Below are 21,504 nucleotides of genomic sequence, written 5' to 3' on the forward strand. Positions count from 1 at the left end.
TTTTCTAGGAATATGTCCATTTCATCAAGGTTGTCCAGTTTGTTGGAATGGAGTTGCTCGTAGTATTTTTTTACACTCCTTTGCATGTCTGTGGGGTTGGTTGTTACTTCACCTCTTTCATTTCTGATTTTGTTTAGTTGGGTCCTCTCTCTTTGTTTCTTGGTGAGCCTGGATAGAGGTTCATCAATCTTGTTTATCCTTTCAAAGAACCAGCTCTTGGTTTCATTGATCTTTTTTATTTATTTATTTATTTATTTATTTATTTTTGGTCTCTATGTCGTTTATTTCTGCTCTGATCTTTATTTCCTTCCTTCTGGTTACTCCAGGCTTTTCTTGTTGCTCTCTTTCTAATTCTTCAAGTTGTGAGCATTATGCTAAGTGAAATAAGTCAGTCAAAGAAAGATAAATATCACATGATCTCACTCATTTGTGGAATATAATGAACAAAAATAAAGCCAGAGACATAGAAGCATCCAACAGACTGTAAAACCTATGAGGGAAGGTCGGGGGTGAGGGGGTAAGAGATCAACCAAAAGACTTGTATGCATACATTTGAGCAAAATGGACACAGACAGTAGAGTGGTGAGGGCTTGTGCTTGGGGGAGGGGAGGCGGGGGAGAGGTCAATGTGGGAAAAAGGAGACTCATGTAGTACTTTAAACAATAAATAATTATTTAAAAATTACATGATCATATCAATTGATGCAGAAAAAGCATTTGACAAAATCCATCACTCTTTTGATAAAAACTCTCTGCAAAGTGGGAATAGAGGTATCATACCTCAACATAATAAAAGCTATATATGACCAACCTACAGCCAACACCATACTCAATGGGCAAATACTAAAAACCATTTCCCTAAGAACAGGAACAAGACAGGGATGCCCCCTTTTCCCCTCCTGTTCAATGTAGTACTGGAATTTCTAACCTTAGTGATCAGATAAGAAAAAGAAATAAAAGGCATCAAATTAGAAAGGAAGAAATAAAACTCATTATTCACAGATGACATGGTATTGTACATAGAAATCCCTAAAGACTGCACCAAAAATTACTAGATTTAATAAATAAATTTGGGAATGTAGCAGGATACAAAAAAAACCAGCCATAAATCTATGGCATTTTTATACACCAATAAGGAGCTCTCAGAAAGAGAAACTAAATAAATAATCCCATTTACCACTGCAACAAAAATAATAAGATACTTAGGAATAAACTTAACTGAGGAGGTAAAAGACCTGTACTCAGAAAACTACAGGATGTTGCATATAGAGATAGAGGAAGTTATAAACAAGTGGAATAATATACTGTCCTCATTGATTAGTAAAATCAACATCACTAAAATATCCAAACTACCAAAAGCAATCTTTGCTAGTAGATTCAATGCAATCCCGATTAAAATATCAGTGGCATATTTCACAGACCTATAACAAACACTCCAAAAAGCCATTTGTAATAAAAAAAAGACACAAAATAGCCACAGCAATATTGAGAAAGACGAACAAAGTTGGAGGGATCACAATATCAGATATCAAGTTCTACTCCAAAGCCACTGTATTCAAAACAGCCTGACACTGGTACAAGAACAGGCATATAGACCAATGGAATAGAACAGAGACCCTAGAAATCAACCCAATCTATTATGCTCAATTGATATTTGACAAAGGAGCCCTAGTCTATTTGGCTCAGTGGATAGAGTGTTGGCCTGTGGACTAAAGGGTCCCGGGTTTGATTCTGGCAAGGGGAACATTCTTGGTTTATAGGCTTGATCCCGAGTAGGGGGCATGTAGTAGGCTGCTGATCAATGATTTTTTCTCATCATTGATGTTTCTATCTCTCTCCCTTCCTCTCTGAAATCAATAAAAATATATTTTAAAAACTATTTAACAAAGGAGGCAAGAACATACAATGGAGTCAAGACAGTCCCTTCAGTAAACGGTGTTGGGAAAACTGGACAGATACATGCAAAAAAAATGAAGCTAAACCACCAACTTACACCACACACAAGAATAAATTCAAAATGGATAAAAGACTGAAATGTAAGATGTAAAACCATAAAAATCTTAGAAGAGAAAGAAAAGAAAAAGAAATATTAGAAGAAACCATAGGCAGCAACATCTCAGACATCTCTCATAGCAATATGTTTACCTATACATCTCCTAGGACAATGGAAACTAAGAACAAAATAAACAAATGGAACTGCATCAAAATAAAAAGCTTCTGCACAGCAAGAGAAACCATCAACAAAATAACAAGAGAGCCCACTTCATGGGAGAACATATTTGCCAATGATACATCCTATAAGGGATTGGTCTCCAAAATACTGTATATAGAGAGCTCATACAACTTAACAAAAGGAAGACAAACAATCTAATAAAAAAATGGGCCGAAGACTTGCATAGACACTTCTCCAAAGCAGACATATAAGTGGCCATGAGACATATGAAAAAATACTCAAAGTCACTAGTCATCAGAGAAATGCAAATTAAAACCACAGTGAGAGATCACCTTGTAAGTACAGTGGGGCCTTGACTTACGAGTGTCCCGACTAACGAGTTTTTCGAGATAAGAGCCGTCTCTCGGCTGATTGTTTGCTTTGAGTTGCGAGCTAAAATTGGGGTTACGAGCCAGCTTCAGATACCCCACCGCTAGTTGGCACAGCGAACGTCACAGTGAACACCACAACATCAGCCCAGCATCACGTGTCTCACTCGTTCACTTCTTGATTTGACATACAAGTAATTTGAGTTACGAGCTCCGTCATGGAATGAATTAAACTCGTAAGTCAAGGCCCCACTGTATCAGAATTGCTACCATCAACAAATCAACAAACAACAAGTTGCTGGTGAGGATGTGGAGAAAAGGAAACCCTAGTACACTGCTAGTGGGAATGCAGATTGGTGCAGCCACTATGAAAAACAGTATAGAGACTCCTCAAAAAATTAAAAATGGAACTCCCATTCATCCGGTGATCCCACTTCTGAGAATATATCCTAATAATCCCAAAACACCAATCAGAAAGGATATATGCACCCCTGTGTTCATAGCAGCATTGTTTACAATAGATAAGATTTGGCAATATCCCAAGTGCCCATCAGTGGATGAATGGATAAAAAACTGTGGGACATTTACACAATGGAATACTATGCAGCTGTAAAAATGAGAGATTTCTTATCTTTTGGGACAGCATGGAAAGACCTGGAGAATATTATGCTAAGTAAAATAAGCCAATCTGAGAAAGACAAATATAACATCATCTCACTTATTTGTGGAATCTAATGAACAAAACAAATTTGACCAACAAAATAAGATTGGAAGCATGGAGGAATGGAACAGACTGATATACTTCCATGTGGGGGTGGGCAGGCGAGGAGAGATAAACTAAAGAATTGATATACTTATATGCATAGCCCATTGGTACAGACAATAGAGTGGCACACTGACAATATATAGCTTTCTCTATTTCAAAAAAAATAATTAAATTAATTTTTGCATGTTGGCTTTGTATCCTGTGGCATTGATAAACTCCCTTATAAGTTCAAGGAACATTTTTATGGTATAGATCCCTTGGGATTTGCTATATAGAAAGTCATGCCATTGGCAAGTAGGGAAAGTCATATTTGTTCCTTCCAGACGTATATGTGTTTTTTTGCTTGTTTGTTTTAAATATATATAATTGTATTGATTTCAGAGAGGAAGGGAGAGGGAGAGAGAAATAGAAACATCAATGGTGAGGGAGAATCATTGATTGGCTGCCTCCTGCATGCCCCACAGTGGGGATTGAATCCAAGTGCCCTGACAAGGAATCGAACCCTGACTTCTAGGGTTATAGGTCAACACTCAAACACTGAGCCACTCAGACTGGGCTCCGATGTGTGTTTTTTTAATTGAATTTATTAGGGTGACATTGTTTAATAAAATTACACAGATTACAAGTATACAAGTCTACATTATATGTATATAGTATTGTGTATTAACCACCCCAAGTCAAATCTCCTTCCATCCCCATTTATCCCCATTTTACTCTTCTATACCTCCACCAGCCCCTTTTTAGTAATTGCCACACTATTGCCTCTGTCTATAAGGTTTGTTTTCTTAATCCTTTCACCAATTTCACAAATCTCAGAATATTCTTAAATTTCTTAGGAACCTCCATACTATTTTCCCTAATGACCGTACCAGTTTATATTCCCACCAGCAGTGAATGAGGGTTCCTTTTTCTCCACAATCTCTCCAAAACTTGTTATTACTTTTCTTATTGATAACTAGAGGCCTGGTGCACAAAAATTTGTGCCCTCGGGGGGTCCTTCAGCCTGGCCTATGCCCTCTTGCAGTCTGGGACACCTCAGAGGATGTCCACCTACTGGCTTAGGCCCACTCCCTGGGGGATTGGGCCCAAGCTGGCAGTCAGATATCCCTCTGGTAGCCTGGAAGCCCGCAGGGGATGTCCACTTACCAGCAGGGATGAGACCTAAGCTGCAGTCAGACATCCTTAGTGCTGCAGAGGATGCGGGAGAGGCTCCTGCCACCACTGCTGTGCTAGAAGCCATCAGCCTTGCTTGTGGCTGAGCAGAGCTCCCCCTGTGGGAGCGCACTGACCACCAGGGGACAGCTCCTGCATTGAGCATCTGCCCCCTGCTGGTCAGTGTGTGTCATAGTGACCAGTCATTCCCAGTTGTTATGCTGTTAGGGTCAATTTGCATATTACCCTTTTATTATATGCCTGGTGCATGGGTAGGAGCTGGCTGGTTTTCCCTGAAGGGTGTCCCGGATCAGGGTGGGGGGTCCCGCTTGGGTGCCTGGTCAGCTTGGGTGAGGGGCTGATGGCTGTTTGCAGGCTGGTCAAGACACCCCCCCCCCAGTGGGGACCCTCACCCCATGGAGGTTTGGCCAGCCTGGGTGAGGGGCTGATGGCTGTTTTCAGGATGGCCACACCCCCTTTAGGGTGGGGGGGTCCCCAATGGGGTCCCTGGCCAGTCTGGGTGAGGGGCTGAGGGCCATTTTCAGGCTGGCCAAGCCCCTTTGGTGATGGAAGCTCCCAGCCTCTCCTTTTTTTCTTTTTTTTTTTATTCTGGGATTTATTTACATTCTATAATTGAAACTTTGTAGCCTTGAGAGGGGCTCAGAGCTGGCCAGGGTGGGTGGGAGGGAAGCTTGGCTTCCTCCATCGCCAGGGGCAACCCATGCCTCCTGCTCACTCCAGTTCTGTGGCCACTGCTGGCTGAATACAGGTATCTGGGGTTTCTTTATCTTCTATAATTGAAACTTTGTTGCTTTGAGTGGAGCTCAGAGCCGCCACAGCAGGCGGGAACCTTGGCTTCCTCCGTCATTGGGGCAACCAAGCCTCCTGCTTGCTCCAGCTCCGTGGCTGCCGGCCACCATCTTGGTTGGGTTATAATCATCTCTGATTGCCTGGTGGGTGTGACTTAAGGTGAAGCAAAGGTATGGTCAATTTGCATGTTTGTCTTTTATTAGTGTAGCTAGCCATTCTAACAGGAGTCAGGTGGTATTACACTGTAGTTTTGATTTGCATTTTCCCAACAGTGAAGTTGAACCTATTTTCATATATCTGTTGGACATTTGTATGTCTTCTTTGGAGAAGTGTCTATTCAGATTCTCTGCTCAGTTTTTAAATGGATTGTTTAGGGCTTTTTGGTATTGAATTGTATGAGTTCTTAATATATTTTGGCTATTAACTAACACCTTAACTGCTGTTTGAAAATATCTTCTCCCATTCAGTTGGTTGCTTTTTTATTCTGTTTGGAGTTTCTTTTGCTGTGAAGAAGTTTTTTAGTTTGATATAGTCCCATTTTTTTATTTTTTCTGTTACTTCTTTTGCCTTTGGGGTCAAATTCATAAAATGTCCTCTATGCTTAAGGTCCATAAGTTTAGCATCTATGTTTCCTTCTATGTAATTTATTGTTTCAGATATTGCATTTAGGTATTTGATTTATTTTGTGTTAATATTTATACATGGTTTCACTGATATGTGGAATCTATAAAACAAAATAAATGAACGAACAAAACAGTAACAAATTCATAGATACAGAGAACGAAATTATTGTTGCCAGGTAAGAAGGGAGTGTGAGGCTGAGTGAAAAAAGTGCAGGGATTAGGAAGTACAAATTGACAGTTATAAAGTAGTTACAGACTACAATAGTCATCAATATTGTAATAACTATGTATGGTGTTGGGGGGGGGGGGATTAGACTTATCAGGGGAATCATGTTGTAAGTTGTATAGTCTAACCACTATGCTATATAACTGAAATCAATCTAATATTGGATGTCAAATTTAATTGAAAAGTGAAAGATAAATGAAACTATAAAAACTTCCCTTCTCTGCTTTATTTTTTTCTTAAATCTTGCTATAACTAGATCAACTAAAAAAGTATAAATAAGGATAGAGACAGATCCTAACATACTATACATGGTACTAATTTTAAATACATACTGTTTTTCTACTTTCTTTCGAATATAAACTTATGAGAGCTGTATCTCCAGTGCTTAAAGCAGTACTTGGCAAATAATAAGTACTCAATACATATTTATTGAATAAATCAATCAACTAATCAATAAATGACATCTGGACTTTAGACCAATGGTCAGGAAATTATAGCCCACATGCTTCCTGCCTGCTTATAAATAGAACTTTATTAAAATACTAGAGCCCCCCCCAAAAAAAAAACAAAACTAGAGGCCCGGTGCACAAAAATTTGTGCACTCGGGGGAAAGGGGGGGGCCCCTCAGCCTGGCCTGTGCCCTCTCGCAGTCTGGGACCCCTCAGGAGATAACGCCCTGCTGGCTTAGGCCTGCTCCCGGGTGGCAGAGGGCAGGCCCAATCCCTAGGTGCAGCCCCTGGTCAGGCTCAGAGCAGGGCCAATTGGGGAGTTGGGGTGCCGCCCCCTGTCATGCACAGAGCAGGGCGGATCAGGAGGTTGTGATGCCACCCCCAGTCACGCTCAGGGTAGGGCCGATTGGGGGGTTGGGGCACCGCCCCCTGTCACACTCAAGGCAGGGTCGATGGGGAGGTTGCGGCGACATCCCCTGTCATGCACAGAGCAGGGCCAATCCGGGAGTTGGGGCACTGCCCCCTGTCACGCACAGAGCAAGGCCCATCAGGGGGTTGAGGAGCTCCCCCCTGTCACTCAGAGAGTAGGGCCGATAAGGGAGTTGGGGGACCACCCCCTGTCACACACAGAGCAGGGCGGGTCAGGGGGTTGGAGTGCCGCCCTCTATCACCCACAGAGCAGGGCTGATCAGGGGGTTAGGATGCCACCACTCTCACACTCAGGGCAGGGCCGATGGGGAGGTTATGGCTCTACCCTGTCACACACAGAGCAGGGCCCGTGGGGGGGGGGGGGAGGTTGGCGCGCCGCACCCTGTCACACACAGAGCCGCAGGGTGATCAGAGGTTGGGGAGCTCCCCCATATCAGGCACAGAGCAGGGCTGATCAGGAGGTTGGGGCACCTTCCCCTGTCACAAACAGAGCAGGGAAGATAGGGAGGTTGTGGCCCCACCCCGTCACACACAGAGCCGCAGGGCGATCAGGGGGTTTGGGCACTGCCCCCTGTCACGCTGATCCTGGTGCCGGGAGGCCTCTCAGCCTCGCTGATCCCGGTGCTGGGAGGCATATTACCCTTTTACTATATAGGATAGAAGCCTGGTGCATGGGTGGGGCTGGCTGGTTTGCCCTGAAGGGTGTTCTGGATCAGGGTGGGGGTCCCCACTGGGGTGCTTAGCCAGCCTGGGTGAGGGGATGATGGCTGTTTGCAGCTGCTCACACACCATTCAGGGTGGGGGTCCCCACTAGGGTGCTTGGCCAGCCTGGGTGAGGGAATGATGGCTGTTTGCAGCTGGTCACACACCCTTCAGGGTTGGGGTCCCCACTGGGGTGCCTGGCCAGTCTGGGTGAGGGGCTGAGGGCTGTTTTCAGGCTGGCGGGTGACGGAAGCTCCCAACCGCTCCTTTTTTTCTTTTCTTTTTTAAATTCTGGGCCAGCTTTAGCTCTGAGGCTCCAGCTCTTAGGCCTCCACTGCTGAAAGTAGGTAATTGAAACAATGTATAACTTCAGCTCTGACTCCAGCTCTGAGATCCCAGCTCGCTGAAAGCTGGTTTCTGGGGTTTTGTTTATCTTCTATATTTGTTAAAATGTTTCAAACTGCAGGCTCAGAGGCCGGCAAGGCAGGCGGGGAATGTTGGAATCCTCTGTCACTGAAGCAAGCAAGCCTCATGTTAGTTTCAAGCTGCCTGGCTGCCGGCCGCCATCTTGGGTGACAGTTAATTTGCATATCTCCCTGATTAGCCAATGGGAAGGGTAGCGGTCGTACACCAATTACCATGTTTCTCTTTTATTAGATTAGATTTTGCCCTAACCGGTTTGGCTCAGTGGATAGAGCGATGGCCTGCGGACTCAAGGGTCCCAGGTTCCATTCTGGTCAAGGGCATGTACCTCGGTTGTGGGCATGTCCCCAGTGGGGCGTGTGCAGGAGACAGCTGATTGATGTTTCTCTCTCATCAGTGTTTCTAACTTTCCCTCTCCCTTCCTCTCAGTTAGAAAAACAATAAAATATGTTTTTTTTTTAAATTAAATAAAATATTAACTTGTTTACATGTTGTCTATGGCTTTCCCAATACAAAAGTGTATGTGAATAGTTGTGACAGAGTTCTATAACCTGCAAAGTTTAAAATATTTACTATGTGGTTCCTTAAGAAAAGGTTCGTCAATTCCTGGTTTAAATTCAGAGTTAATCTTTCAGGAATTTCTACTTAAAACTGAGCTTTTTTGTACCTCACTAAAAGTTTCCCATTCTGTATTTCTTATTTTCATGAAATACTGGGCACATGGATGCCCCCCACCAAAAAAACAAATAAACAAACAAACAAACAAAAAACAACAACTATATTTCCCTGACTCTCTTCTAGCTAGATGTGACCATGAGATTAAATTCTGAAAAATAGTAAGTTAATGAAAGTAATATGTATGACTTTCAGGACAAGACCTTAAAGGAAAGAACTGTATCCTCTACTTCCCTTTATTTCATCCTTCTCAGTTGATATAATATAGAAGATATTTGGCCATGCACATGAAGCAATACCTTAGCAATGGCAGAGAAATAAGATGGAAGAAACCTGCGTTTGTACCTGTCAAGTCACCATACTGGCCTTGGACCACCTTGCTGGACTATTCCACAACAAAGAAATAAATGTCTCTTGTGTTGGAGCCAGAGTGTTTATATGTACAGTCTTAGAAGGCTAACTTCTATCTAATAGTGGACATTATATGTTAACTGTGGATACCACCTAGATTATATCATCAGTCTCATCCACTTGCAGAAATGTTTTTATTGAATTATGCCCTGTGAGGATGGCATAGGCTATTACAAAGTGTAGAATCAAATGCAGGAACATCTGAAGCAAGTGCACATGACTTGTCAATAAATAATTTTTGTCTCGCCTCATTCCTGGGCCCATTTTCTGTCTCTATCCTTATTTATACTTTTTTACTTGACCTAATTATAATGTATACTACCTCATATTTTACATATCATAAAAATATAGCACCTTAAATTATTTCAGAACTAGAGGCCCGGTGCATGAAAATTCATGCACTGGAGGAGGCATCCCTCAGCCTGGCCTGCTCCCTCTCACAGTCCGGGAGCCCTCAGGGGCAGGAGGCGACCCAGCGATCAGGGGAAGGCAATGCCCCATCACACCTCTGCTGCTGCCACTGCCGGCAGGGCAAGCCTCAGCCAGCCCTGGTTACCTGAGCCTCGGGCAGCCCTGGGTGGCTGGGCAGCCACCATCCAAGGCTTGTCTGCACCTCGTGCCTGCCCTAGGTGGCTAGGCAGCCGCCATCTGAGGCTTGCCTGCACCTTGGGCAGGCCCTGGGCGTCTGGCCAGCTGCCATCTGAGGCTTGCCTACACCTCGGGCTGGCTCTGGGTGGCTGGGGGGCTGAGGGGACTGGGTGCCACCATCTTGTGGCTGTGGGTGCCACCATCTTTGAGAGTGTGGCAGTCAATTAGCATATTTCCTCCTTATTGGCTGTGGGTGCCACCATCTTTGAGGGTGGGACAGTCAATTAGCATATTCCATCCTTATTGGCTGTGGGCGCCACTATCTTTGCGATGGCATGAGGGTCAGTTAGTATATCCCCTCTTTATTAGATAGGATGATATAGGTTTACCTAAGTATAGGTCAGTGATGGCAAACCTATGACACGAGTGGCAGAGGTGACACACGAACTCATTTTTTTGGTTGATTTTTCTTTGTTAAATGGCATTTAAATATATAAAATAAATATCAAAAATATGTCTTTGTTTTACTATGGTTGCAAATATCAAAAAATTTCTATATGTGACATGGCACCAGAGTTAAGTTAGGGTTTTTCAAAATGCTGACACGACGAGCTCAAAAGGTTTGCCATCACTGGTATAGGTATTGCTTTCTTTATAGTTTCATTATACATATAGCATTTTATAGCTATCATTTTTCTTTGTTTACATGTCTATCACCATATTACACTGCTAACTCCTTATAGCTATAGACAGTGATATTTTTCTCCTTCTATACCATTAGCATGGTGCCTGATAATGAAATAGTTACTAATTAAGCAATATTTGCTGAATAAAATGAATTTCACAGTGGCAAACTTGTGGTTAAATGTAATTGTACCATAATGGAATTTCCTTCCATTATCAACTTGAAAGGAAAGGAGACAAAACTCTAAAAGGTGGCTAGGAAAAAGTGTTACATGTTTGGAGGAGTGATGGTGAGGACAGGAAATACATACCTTTACAAAGTGCTCAATTAGGATTTCCACCACAATGTTCTGGAATTTGATATTCATCATGGCAGCCACAGTATCCTCCTGAGCTCTCATCAGCGTGGGACCAAAGATCACCCCCATGTTGGAGGGAGTCATAAAATTCTCTTTGCTGTGCTCACACACACTGCCAAAAGAGAAAGAAAATTATTAAGAAGATTTTCACCAAGACTGTTAGTTGATATAGAGGGTAAGCAAAATTAAAATGTAGAAGAAAAGGAGAGGTGTAAATTGGAGAGAAAACATTACAAAGGAAACAACTAGCAAAGAATACAAGACAATATATAATTAAGGGCCAAAGTGAGACATAACTAACTTAGCAGTGATAAAGCTAAGAAGAGTGGGTTGGGGAGCTATAGTAAGAAAATATTTGGAAAGCAAAGAGAGAAGCAATATGGCATTCCAGGCAAGAGGTACCCTATATAATAATCCTATATAATAAAAGCCTAATATGCAAATTGTCCCCTTGACCGGGAGTTCAACTGGGAGTTCGACCACTGGCTATGACGTGTGCTGACCACCAGGGGGCAGCACAGAACATGGAGGGTGTCCACGATGTACTGTGACCTCTCGACAGCTACCTGGGGATGGGGGTGACAGGGACAGAGGTGCAGTGAGAATGCAGGGTGTACGCCAAGCTCGCTCTCATTCCCCCTGATACCCTCTCCCAGAATGCCAGGGCTCAAGCACCAGGGAAGCCCCCATGCTCAGGTGCCTGGTGCCTGTGAATATCCTGCCTGCCTTGCACCTGCACAGCATCTTCCAGATGAGTCGGCCTGCAGCCACCAGGACCACAGGGGCTGGTTGGGCTCCCTGTGGGATCGCACAGGAACCGGTCTGTGAGGTTGGCTGGGAGAGAGCACGCTGCCCACCCAGCTTCCATGCCATGCCTCTGGGTGGCCTGGAGGACCACGCTGTGCCCTGGTCCGCAGCGTCTGGCTGTGCTCACTGCATCTCTGCATGGGGATTCGGGCTCTGTGACTCAGGCTGAGGGGGGCTCACGGGGGCCCAGGGGCCCAAGTACTGCCCAGGGCCCAGAGGTCAGATGGGACCTACCCTTCCATGCCAGATTCTCGTGCTTTGATTGCTGGCCAGGCCTAGGGACCACACCCATTCATGAATTTCATGCACCAGGCCTCTAGTACTATATATAAAGTACAGTACATAAAGTGTTTACCAGTCTTTCCAGTTAGAAATCCAACCCTCCCCTACCCTGAGCTGGAGATGCAAAAAACTCAACGAATTGAAAGAGAAACTTAAGATTAGCCCTTTATCACTGTCCTCATTTTACAGATGAAAAAACAGAGATCCAAAGAAGGAAAATTATTTGCCTGAAGTTACAAAGAGCCTAATTACCATAGGGCCTTTTCTCCCAAATTTTCTGATTCCTACTCACCTCCTTGATTAAATTCCCTTTACTGGTGTCCTGTTTTTCATTTGGACAGGAAAAACTCTTGCGAAAGTTGCAATTAAGGCCTTCTGTAACTTGCTAATTATTTCTAATCCCCAATGCGCAGCTTGGGCTCTAAAGCTGACTTGGGTGACTCATTAGCTGTACACAATGACTATTTTTGACTTAAACTCTCTGGGCTTCAGTTTTTCTACTAGCAATAAAATAGTATCCACCTCAGAGGGTTGTTGAATAGAGCTAAATTGCTTTAGCATAGCATCCTAGGAATAAGCCATTAGAAGTACCTGCTTTTATTATTACTTCTCCAGGAGTCTCCATCTAGACCAGTGGTTCTCAACCTTGGCTTCACATTAGAATCACCTGGGAATCTTTTTAAAATCCTGATTTCTGGGCCTCAGCCTCCGGAAATTGTTTCTTTGTTATGGGGTGGGGCCACAACATTAGTAACAAAGAAACAATTTCTGGAGGATGAGGCCCAGAAATCAGAATTTTTTAAAAGATTCCCAGGTGATTCTAATGTGCAGCCAAGGTTGAGAACCACTGGTCTAGACACTGCTGACCTCAGACTTTGATATACTACACTGCTTGGGTCAAATTTTCTGGCTAAATCTTGTTATTTCAGACCTCCATGTCTTTGCTCATTCCCTTTGCTTAGGATATTGTCCTTCTCCAAGATCTAAAGAATGTACATTTCTCCATTGAGATTCACTTTACCTGATATCTCCTTCAGGGTCATCCTAGCCTACTTTCCTCATCTTGATTGACAGACACTATTGGCAAGCAAAGTATATTGCAAATATATGTTTAGTACCTACCGCTCCTACTAGGTGGTAAAGAACTTTCAAGTATGTGTACCTTGTGCACAGCAGGTACCAATTAATTATTTTTAATGGAACTGAGTGCCTCTATTGCTCTTTTCAGTAATAATGGAGGCAGCCAATTAAAAGATGTACTGCCTTTTGGTTAAAATAGCTGCGGGGATAGGGAAATGAGGAGACAAGGCAGCTCATGACAAACCCTAATTTCCAAAATCCATCCAAGATGGTAGAGTAGGGAGAAGTTGCACTAACCTTCTCCCATGACTACATCAACATTACAACTAAATTACAGAACAATCAACCTGGATAACCATCTGAAGACTACTTGAGCATAAGTCATATAATTAAGAATATACAGAAGAAACTGGTAGGAGGGGTAGAGAAGAAAAATGGACTGGCCCCTCATCCATGTGTGGTGGTTAAGAATCTGGAGGGGAAGGAAGAATGGCGGCTGGCAGGATGGAGGTGAGGGATAAGAAGTGAGTGAGTGAGGAGATGAATGGAGAGTGTGTGGATGTGTGTGGTGTGTATGTGAGTGAGTGAGGGACAGTTAAATCTGGCAGGAGCAGCAGAGGCTGGCAGACCAGGGTCTCTGGGACACGGAGAGACTACCACCATTGCGGCATACCCCGGACTGCTGGACTCAGGCACGGAGCCCACGCCATCTTAAAGGGGAGAGCAGTCTCTTCTAGGAACTCAGCAGCACCACCACCCAGACAAACCTTGGACACTGCCAGAACCCGGCAGCCACTCCAGCCAAAATCCTGCAGCCACACCCGCAGACTCACGAACCATGGGACCTCCACCTCCATAGGAGCACTGCGCCGCCCACAACAGTAAGTGCAGCTCCCCTGCTCCCCCAGCTGCAGACCTCCAAGATCGCGCATTCACACATCTCCAGCTCACAGGTCTCCAAGGCACACCACTCCATAGACTGCTCTTAGGAGTCACAGGGAACCTCTGCTGGGTGTGATTTTGTACAGACACAGACTCACTGCCCCCCAGTAGAAATTCTGAATTCCCTCTGCCTGAATAACTGCCCACACACACCCAGCTGCACAACTTACGCGCCAGGGCCCCTCAGAGTGCTTCAGACCTCAGCACCAGCAAACTGCACCACCACAGTTGCTCACTCCCCCTGAGCCCATCTATCCACAGGGCACTTTGGGGAAGCCCCAGTGAGAATCTGCTGGGTCCGATCTTGGACTAATAGGGACACACTCCCCTGGGCAGTAGAAATTTGGAATTCACCCATCCTGGATACCTGCCTAAAGTGTGCCAGGGCCCTTCAGAGTGCTTCAGTGCGCCTGCGCTAGCAAACTCACTGCAGTTGCTCCTGTGTGCCACCACTGGGAACGCGCGCCTATCCACCACAGGTGCATCAGCAAAAACTGAGTTTCCCCACCCCACGCTGCAGAACTCGGGACACTACAGGTAAATGCTTTTCCAGCGAGCAGGTCTCCCAAGACCACTGCTCCACAGGCAGCCCTGGGGCCCCGCTACGAGCCCTGCTAGTCACACACTTAAACAAGGGTGCACTGCTGGGCTGTAGAAATGCTGAATTCCCTCTTCTGGGATACCTGCCCACAGACACTGCAATCCAGTAGCTTCAGTGCCAGGGCCCTTCAGAGTGTGTCAGTAAACCTGCTGGCAAACACACCACAGCTGCCTCTGTGAGCTGCCTCTGGGATAGCGTGTATCCAATCACGGAGGGAGCAGCAAAAGCTGAGTCTACCCACCCAACTACAGAACTCTGAACACTACAGTCACGCTTTGCCAGAACGCAGGCTTCCTGAGCCCCACCACCCCAACAGACAGTTCCTGGGTGCCACTGTGAGTCCCTGCAGGGCATGCTTGATTTCAACCAAGGGCAGAAGACAGCAAAAATTGGAACACCCCCTCCATGGCTGCAGACGTCTAGACACCAAAGTTGTGCCTTGCCAGCTCACAGGCCTACATCAAGAGAACCCAAATAGCCCAAGTAGGGAGCTACACTAGACTACCAAACCCAGTAGACCTGAGAGGTCACACCAGTAGCACCATATCTTAAGGAAACTGGGTAGCAAAGCAATCGGAGCTACAATTAAAACATTACAGCAAAACATGGGAAGACAAAAAAGCAATCCACAAAGGAAAGAAAAAGAGGATCACCAGAAAAGGAGTTAAATGAAATTGAGGCTAATAACTTATCAGAGAAAGAATTCAGAGTAATGGTTATAAGGATGCTCAAATGGCTGGATGACAAATACACACAACTCAATGAGAATTATAAAGAGCTGAATGAGAATGTCACCAACATGAAAAGGAACCAAGAGGAAATGAAGAACGATGTAGCTGCAATAATGAACACAATGGAAGACTTAAACAGCAGACTAGAAGAGGCTGAGGACCGCATCAGTGAATTAGAAGACAAGGTAGGAAAAAACACACAAACACAAGAGCAACTGGAAAAAAAACTTAAAAAGCAAGAGGAGAGCCTAAGGCAGCGTTGGGACAATGCAAAACAAAACAACATTCATTTAATAGGGGTACCAGAAGGAGAGGAGGAGAAGCAAGGAATAGAAAACCTGTTTGAAGAAATAATGACAGAAAACTTACCTGATACTGGCAAGAAAAAAACTACACAAGTCCAAGAAGCACATAGAGTACCAAACAAGATGAACCCCAAAAGACCAACACCAACACACATCATAATTAAATTGGCAAACACCAACGACAAAGTAAGAATCTTAAAGGCTGCCAGAAAGACAAATAGTTACCTACAAGGGATCTCCTATTAGAATATAAGCTGACTTCTCAACAGAAACAACCCAGGAAAGAAGAGAATGGAATGAAATATACAAAGTGATGCAAAGCAAAGGAATGAATCCAAGAATACTATACCCAGCAAGGCTATCATTCAAAATTGAAGGTGGAATCAGGAGCTTCACAGACAAAAAAGGGCTAAGAGAGTTTATTACCACCAAACCAGCAATAAAAGAAATGCTAAAGGGACTGCTGTAAAAACAAGAAACAGAAAGACAAGAAGAAACACAAACATTAGGAATAAAAATGACCACAAACAAGTACTTTTCAATAATAACATTAAATGTAAATGGATTAAATGCTCTAATCAAAAGACACAGGGTAGCTGAATGGATAAGAAAACATGACCCATATATTGGCTGTGTGCAGGAGACCCACCTCAGAACAAAGGATTCACACAGACTGAGAGTGAAGGGACGGAAAAAAAATTTTCAGGCAAATGGAAATGAGAAAAAAGCTGGGGTTGCAATACTTATATCTGACAAAATAAACCTCAAAGTAAAGGCCATAACAAGAGGTAAGGAAGGCCACTACATAATAATTAAGGGAGCAATTCAACAGCAAGATATAACTCTGGTAAACACATATGCACCCAATACAGGAGCACCCAAACACATAAAACAACTTCTGGAAGATATCAAGGGAGAGATTAATAGCAATAGAGTCATAGAAGGGGACTTTAATACCCCACTGACACCACTGGATAAATCCTCTAAACAAAAAATCAGCAAAGAAACAGCAATACTAAATGACTCACTAGATCAGATGGACTTAATTGACATCTTCAGAATATTTCACCCCAAAGCTAAAGAAAATACATTCTTCTCCAATGCACATGGGACATTTTCAAAGATAGGCCATATATTAGGACACAGGCAAAGTCTCTTTAAATTCAAGAGAATAGAAATCATAACAAGCAGCTTCTCAGATCACAATGGTATAAAGTTAGAAATGAACTACAATAAAAACATTGGAAAAAAATCAAACACTTGGAGCCTAATAGCATGCTATTAAGCAATGACTGGATTATCAGAGAGATCAAAGAAGAAATAAAAAGCATCCTGGAAAGAAATGACAATGAAAACATAACAATCCAAAATCTGTGATACACAATGAAAGCAGTCCTGAGAGGGAAGTTCATAGCTCTACAGGCCTACCTCAAAAAAAAAACAAAAAAAAAAACAAAAAAAAACAAGAAAAACTGGCAATAGAAGATGGCGGCATAGGTTAACACCGGAGTTTGCTGCTTTGAACAACTACTTCAAAAGTGAAACTAAAAGACGGAACGGACATCACCCAGAAACACTGAAACGCTGGCTGAGTGGAAGTCCTACAACTAGGAGGAAAGAGAAACGCATACGGACACTCAGAGGAGGCGCAGTGCTGAAGTCAAATTCTGAGGTGCGGAGTGTGCGGAGCGGGCTGGCGGCGGAGGGCGTGGTTGGTGTTTTCAATCGGGAGGGAGTCGCAGACTCTGAGCTCCAGATCCCGGCGAGTCTTTAGGGACCCAGACTCAAACAGGAGAAGCGGGACTGCCTGGCTTCGGTCAGAGCGAATGCAGCTTTCTCTCTGAGCTTTGCAGTGGGTGCTGGGACTCAGAGAGGCAGAGCCCCTGGGGACAGGACTGAGAGCCGCCATAACTGCCCTCTCCGGCCCACCCTGTTGATCCTGTGCGACCCGCCCCGCCCAAGCCCTGCACAGAGGCATTTGCCGGATAGCCTCAGGCAAAGGCTAGATTAGCACCTCCCTAGAGGACAGAAGTTCTCTCACTGCTGACACAGCTGATTCTCATAGCCACTTGGCCTGGAGGTCAAACCCTCCCTGGAATTAGCTACAACAATCAAGATTTAACTATAAGACCACGAACAAAGACCACTAGGGGGTGCATCAAGGAAGCATAACAAAATGCGGAGACAAAGAAACAGGACAAAATTGTCAATGGAAGATATAGAGTTCAGAACCACACCTTTAAGGTCTCTCAAGAACTATTTAGAAGCCGCCGATAAACTTAATGAGATCTACAAGAAAACTAATGAGACCCTCAATGTTATATTGGGGAACCAACTAGAAATTAAGCATACACTGACTGAAATAAAGAATATTATACAGACTCCCGACAGCAGAACAGAGGATCGCAAGAATCAAGTCAATGATTTGAAATGCGAGGAAGCAAAAAACAGCCAAACAGAAAAGCAAAATGAAAAAAGAATCCAAAAATAAGAGGATAGTGTAAGGAGCCTCTGGGACAGCTTCAAGCGTACCAACATCAGAATTATAGGGGTGCCAGAAGATAAGAGAGAGCAAGATATTGAAAACCTATTTGAAGAAATAATGACAGAAAACTTCCCTCACCTGGTGAAAGAAATGGACTTACAGGTCCAAGAAGCGCGGAGAACCCCAAACAAAAGGAATCCAAAGAGGACCACACCGAGACACATCATAATTAAAATGCCAAGAGCAAAAGATAAAGAGAGAATCTTAAAAACAGCAAGAGAAAGAAACTCAGTTACCTACAAGGGAATACCCATACGACTGTCAGCTGATTTCTCAACAGAAACTTTGCAGGCCAGAAGGGAGTGGCAAGAAATATTCAAAGTGATGAACACCAAGAACCTACAACCAAGATTACTTTATCCAGCAAAGCTATCATTCAGAATTGAAGGTCAGATAAAGAGCTTCACAGATAAGGAAAAGCTAAAGGAGTTCATCACCACCAAACCAGGATTATATGAAATGCTGAAAGGTATCCTTTAAGAAGAGGAAGAGGAAGAAAAAGGTAAAGATACAAATTATGAACAACAAATATGCATCTATCAACAAGTGAATCTAAGAATCAAGTGAATAAATAATCCGATGAACAGAATGAACTGGTGATTATAATAGAATCAGGGACATAGAAAGGGAATGGACTGACTATTCTTGCGGGGGAAAGGGGTGTGGGAGATGCCGGAAGAGACTGGACAAAAATTGTGCACCAATGGATGAGGACAGTGGGTGGGGAGTGAGGGCGGAAGGTGGGGCGGGAACTGGGAGGAGGGGAGTTATGGGGGAAAAAAGAGGAAAAAATGTAATAATCTGAACAATAAAGATTTAATTTAAAAAAAAAGAAAAGAAAAACTGGCAATAAATGATCTAACACTACAACTTAAAGAGTTAGAAAGAGAGCAACAAGAAAAGCCCACAGTGCCCAGAAGGAAGGAAATAAGATCAAAGCAGAAATAAACGACATAGAGACCAAAAAAACAAAACAAAAGATCAATGAAACCAAGAGCTGGTTCTTTGAAAGGATAAACAAGACTGATGAACCTCTAGCCAGGCTCACCAAGAAACAAAGAGAGAGGACCCAAATAAACAAAATCAGAAATGAAAGAGGTGAAGTAACAACTGACCATACTACTATATAAAGGATTGTCCAAAAATACTATGAACAACTCTACTCCAACAAACTGGACAACCTCGACGAAATGGACACATTCCTAGAAAAATACAAGCTTCCAAAACTCAATCAGAAAGAATCAAAAATCCTGAATAGGCCAATAACTACTGATGAAATTGAGACTGTAATAAAAAAGCTTCCAGCAAACAAAAGCCCTGGACCAGATGGCTTCACAGGGGAGTTTTACTGAACATTCAAAGAAGAACTAAAGCCAATACTTATCAGACTTTTCCAAAAAATTCAAGAGGAAGGCACACTTCCAAGCTCTTTCTATGAAGCCAGCATTACCCTAATCCCAAAACCAGATAAAGATACCACAAAGAAAGAGAATTACAGGCCAATAACCCTGATGAACATAGATGCTAAAATCCTCAACAATATTCTAGCAAACTGGATCCAGCATTACATTAGAAAGATCATACACCATGACCAAGTGGGATTTATTCCAGGAATGCAAGGCTGGTACAATATCCACAAAGCAATAAACATGATACATCACATAAACAAGTTGAGAGACAAAAATCACATAATCATATCGATTGATGCAGAAAAGGCATTTGACAAAGTCCAACACCCTTTTCTGATAAAAACACTCAGCAAAGTGGGAATAGAGGAATCATACCACAACATAACAAAAGCCTTATATGACAAACCTACAGCCAACATCATACTCAATGGGCAAAAACTAAAACCATTTCCCTTAAGAACAGGAACAAGACAGGGATGCCCTCTCTCACCACTCTTGTTTGACATAGTACTGGAAGTGCTAGCCAAAGCGATCAGACAAGAAGAAATAAAAGGCATCCAAATTGGAAAAGAAGAAGTAAAATTGACATTATTCGCAGATGACATGATACTGTACTTAGAAAACCCTAAAGACTCCATCAATAAATTATTAGATGTAATAAATGAATTTGGCAATGTAGCAGGATACAAAATTAACGCCAAGAAATCTATGGCATTTTTATACACCAATAGTGAACTTACAGAAAGAAAAATTAAAAAGAAATCCCATTTCCCATTGCACCAAAAAAATTAAGATATCTAGGAATAAAGTTAACCAAGGAAGTAAAAGATCTCTACCCAGAAAACTACAGGACATTGAAAAAGAGATAGAGGAAGAAATAAACACATGGAAGAACATACCGTGTTCATGGATTGGTAGAATCAACATCATCAAAATGTCCATACAACCAAAGCAATTTTTTTAAAAAAATATATATATATATATATTTTATTGATTTTTTACAGAGAGGAAGGAAGAGGGATAGAGAGCTAGAAACATTGATGAGAGAGAAACATCGATCAGCTGCCTCTTGCACACCCCCTACTGGGGATGTGCCTGCAACCAAGGTACATGCCCTTGACAGGAATCAAACCTGGGACTCTTCAGTCCACAGACCGACGCTCTATCCACTGAGCCAAACCAGTTAGGGCCCTAAAGCAATCTATAGATTCAATGCACTCCCCATTCAAAATACCAACAGCATATTTCACAGATCTAGAAAGAACGCTTCAAAAATTCATCTGGAATAAAATTTTTAAAAAACCACACAAACAAACATAAAAACAAAAAACAAACAAAAACTGAATAGCTGCTGCGATCCTGAGGAAGAAGAACAAAGTAGGAGGGATCTCAATACCAGATATCAAGCTGTATTACAAAGCCACTGTTCTCAAAACTGCCTGGTACTGGCACAAGAACAGACATATAAACCAATGGAATAGAATAGAGAACCCAGAAATCGACCCAAACCACTATGCTCAATTAATATTTGACAAAGGAGGCAAGAACATGCAACGGAGTCAAGACAGTCTCCTCAATAAATGGTGCTGGGAAATTTGGTCAGACACATGCAAAAAAATGAAACTAGACCACCAACTTACACCATACACAAAAATAAACTCAAAATGGATAAAGGACTTAAACGTAAGATGAGAAACCATAAGATTATTAGAACAATCCACAGGTAGCAAAATCTCAGATATATGCCGAAGGATTTTCTTCACTGACACAGCTCCTAGGGCAATGGAAACTAAAGGGAAAATAAACAAATGGGACTATATTAAAATAAAATGCTTCTGCACAGCAAAAGAAACCATCAACAAAACAACAAGAAAACCCACTGCATGGGAAAACATATTTGCCAATGATTTCTGCAATGAAGGTTTAATCTCCAACATTTATAAGGAACTCATACAACTTAACAAA

General features: G+C 43.0%; 1 protein-coding gene across 1 annotated transcript in view; it reads right to left on the reverse strand.

Annotated features, from left to right (window-relative positions):
* OPHN1 (oligophrenin 1) overlaps positions 1–21,504 on the reverse strand; it is a 629,793-nt gene that overhangs the window by 126,667 nt on the left and 481,622 nt on the right. The window contains exon 19 of the mRNA XM_081080828.1: positions 10,790–10,949. Coding sequence (XP_080936954.1) covers positions 10,790–10,949 — 160 coding nt within the window. The remainder of the gene's footprint in view (positions 1–10,789; positions 10,950–21,504) is intronic.

The sequence above is a fragment of the Myotis nattereri genome (assembly GCF_964212035.1).
Source record: "Myotis nattereri genome assembly, chromosome: X".
Classification (NCBI taxonomy): Eukaryota; Metazoa; Chordata; class Mammalia; order Chiroptera; family Vespertilionidae; genus Myotis; species Myotis nattereri.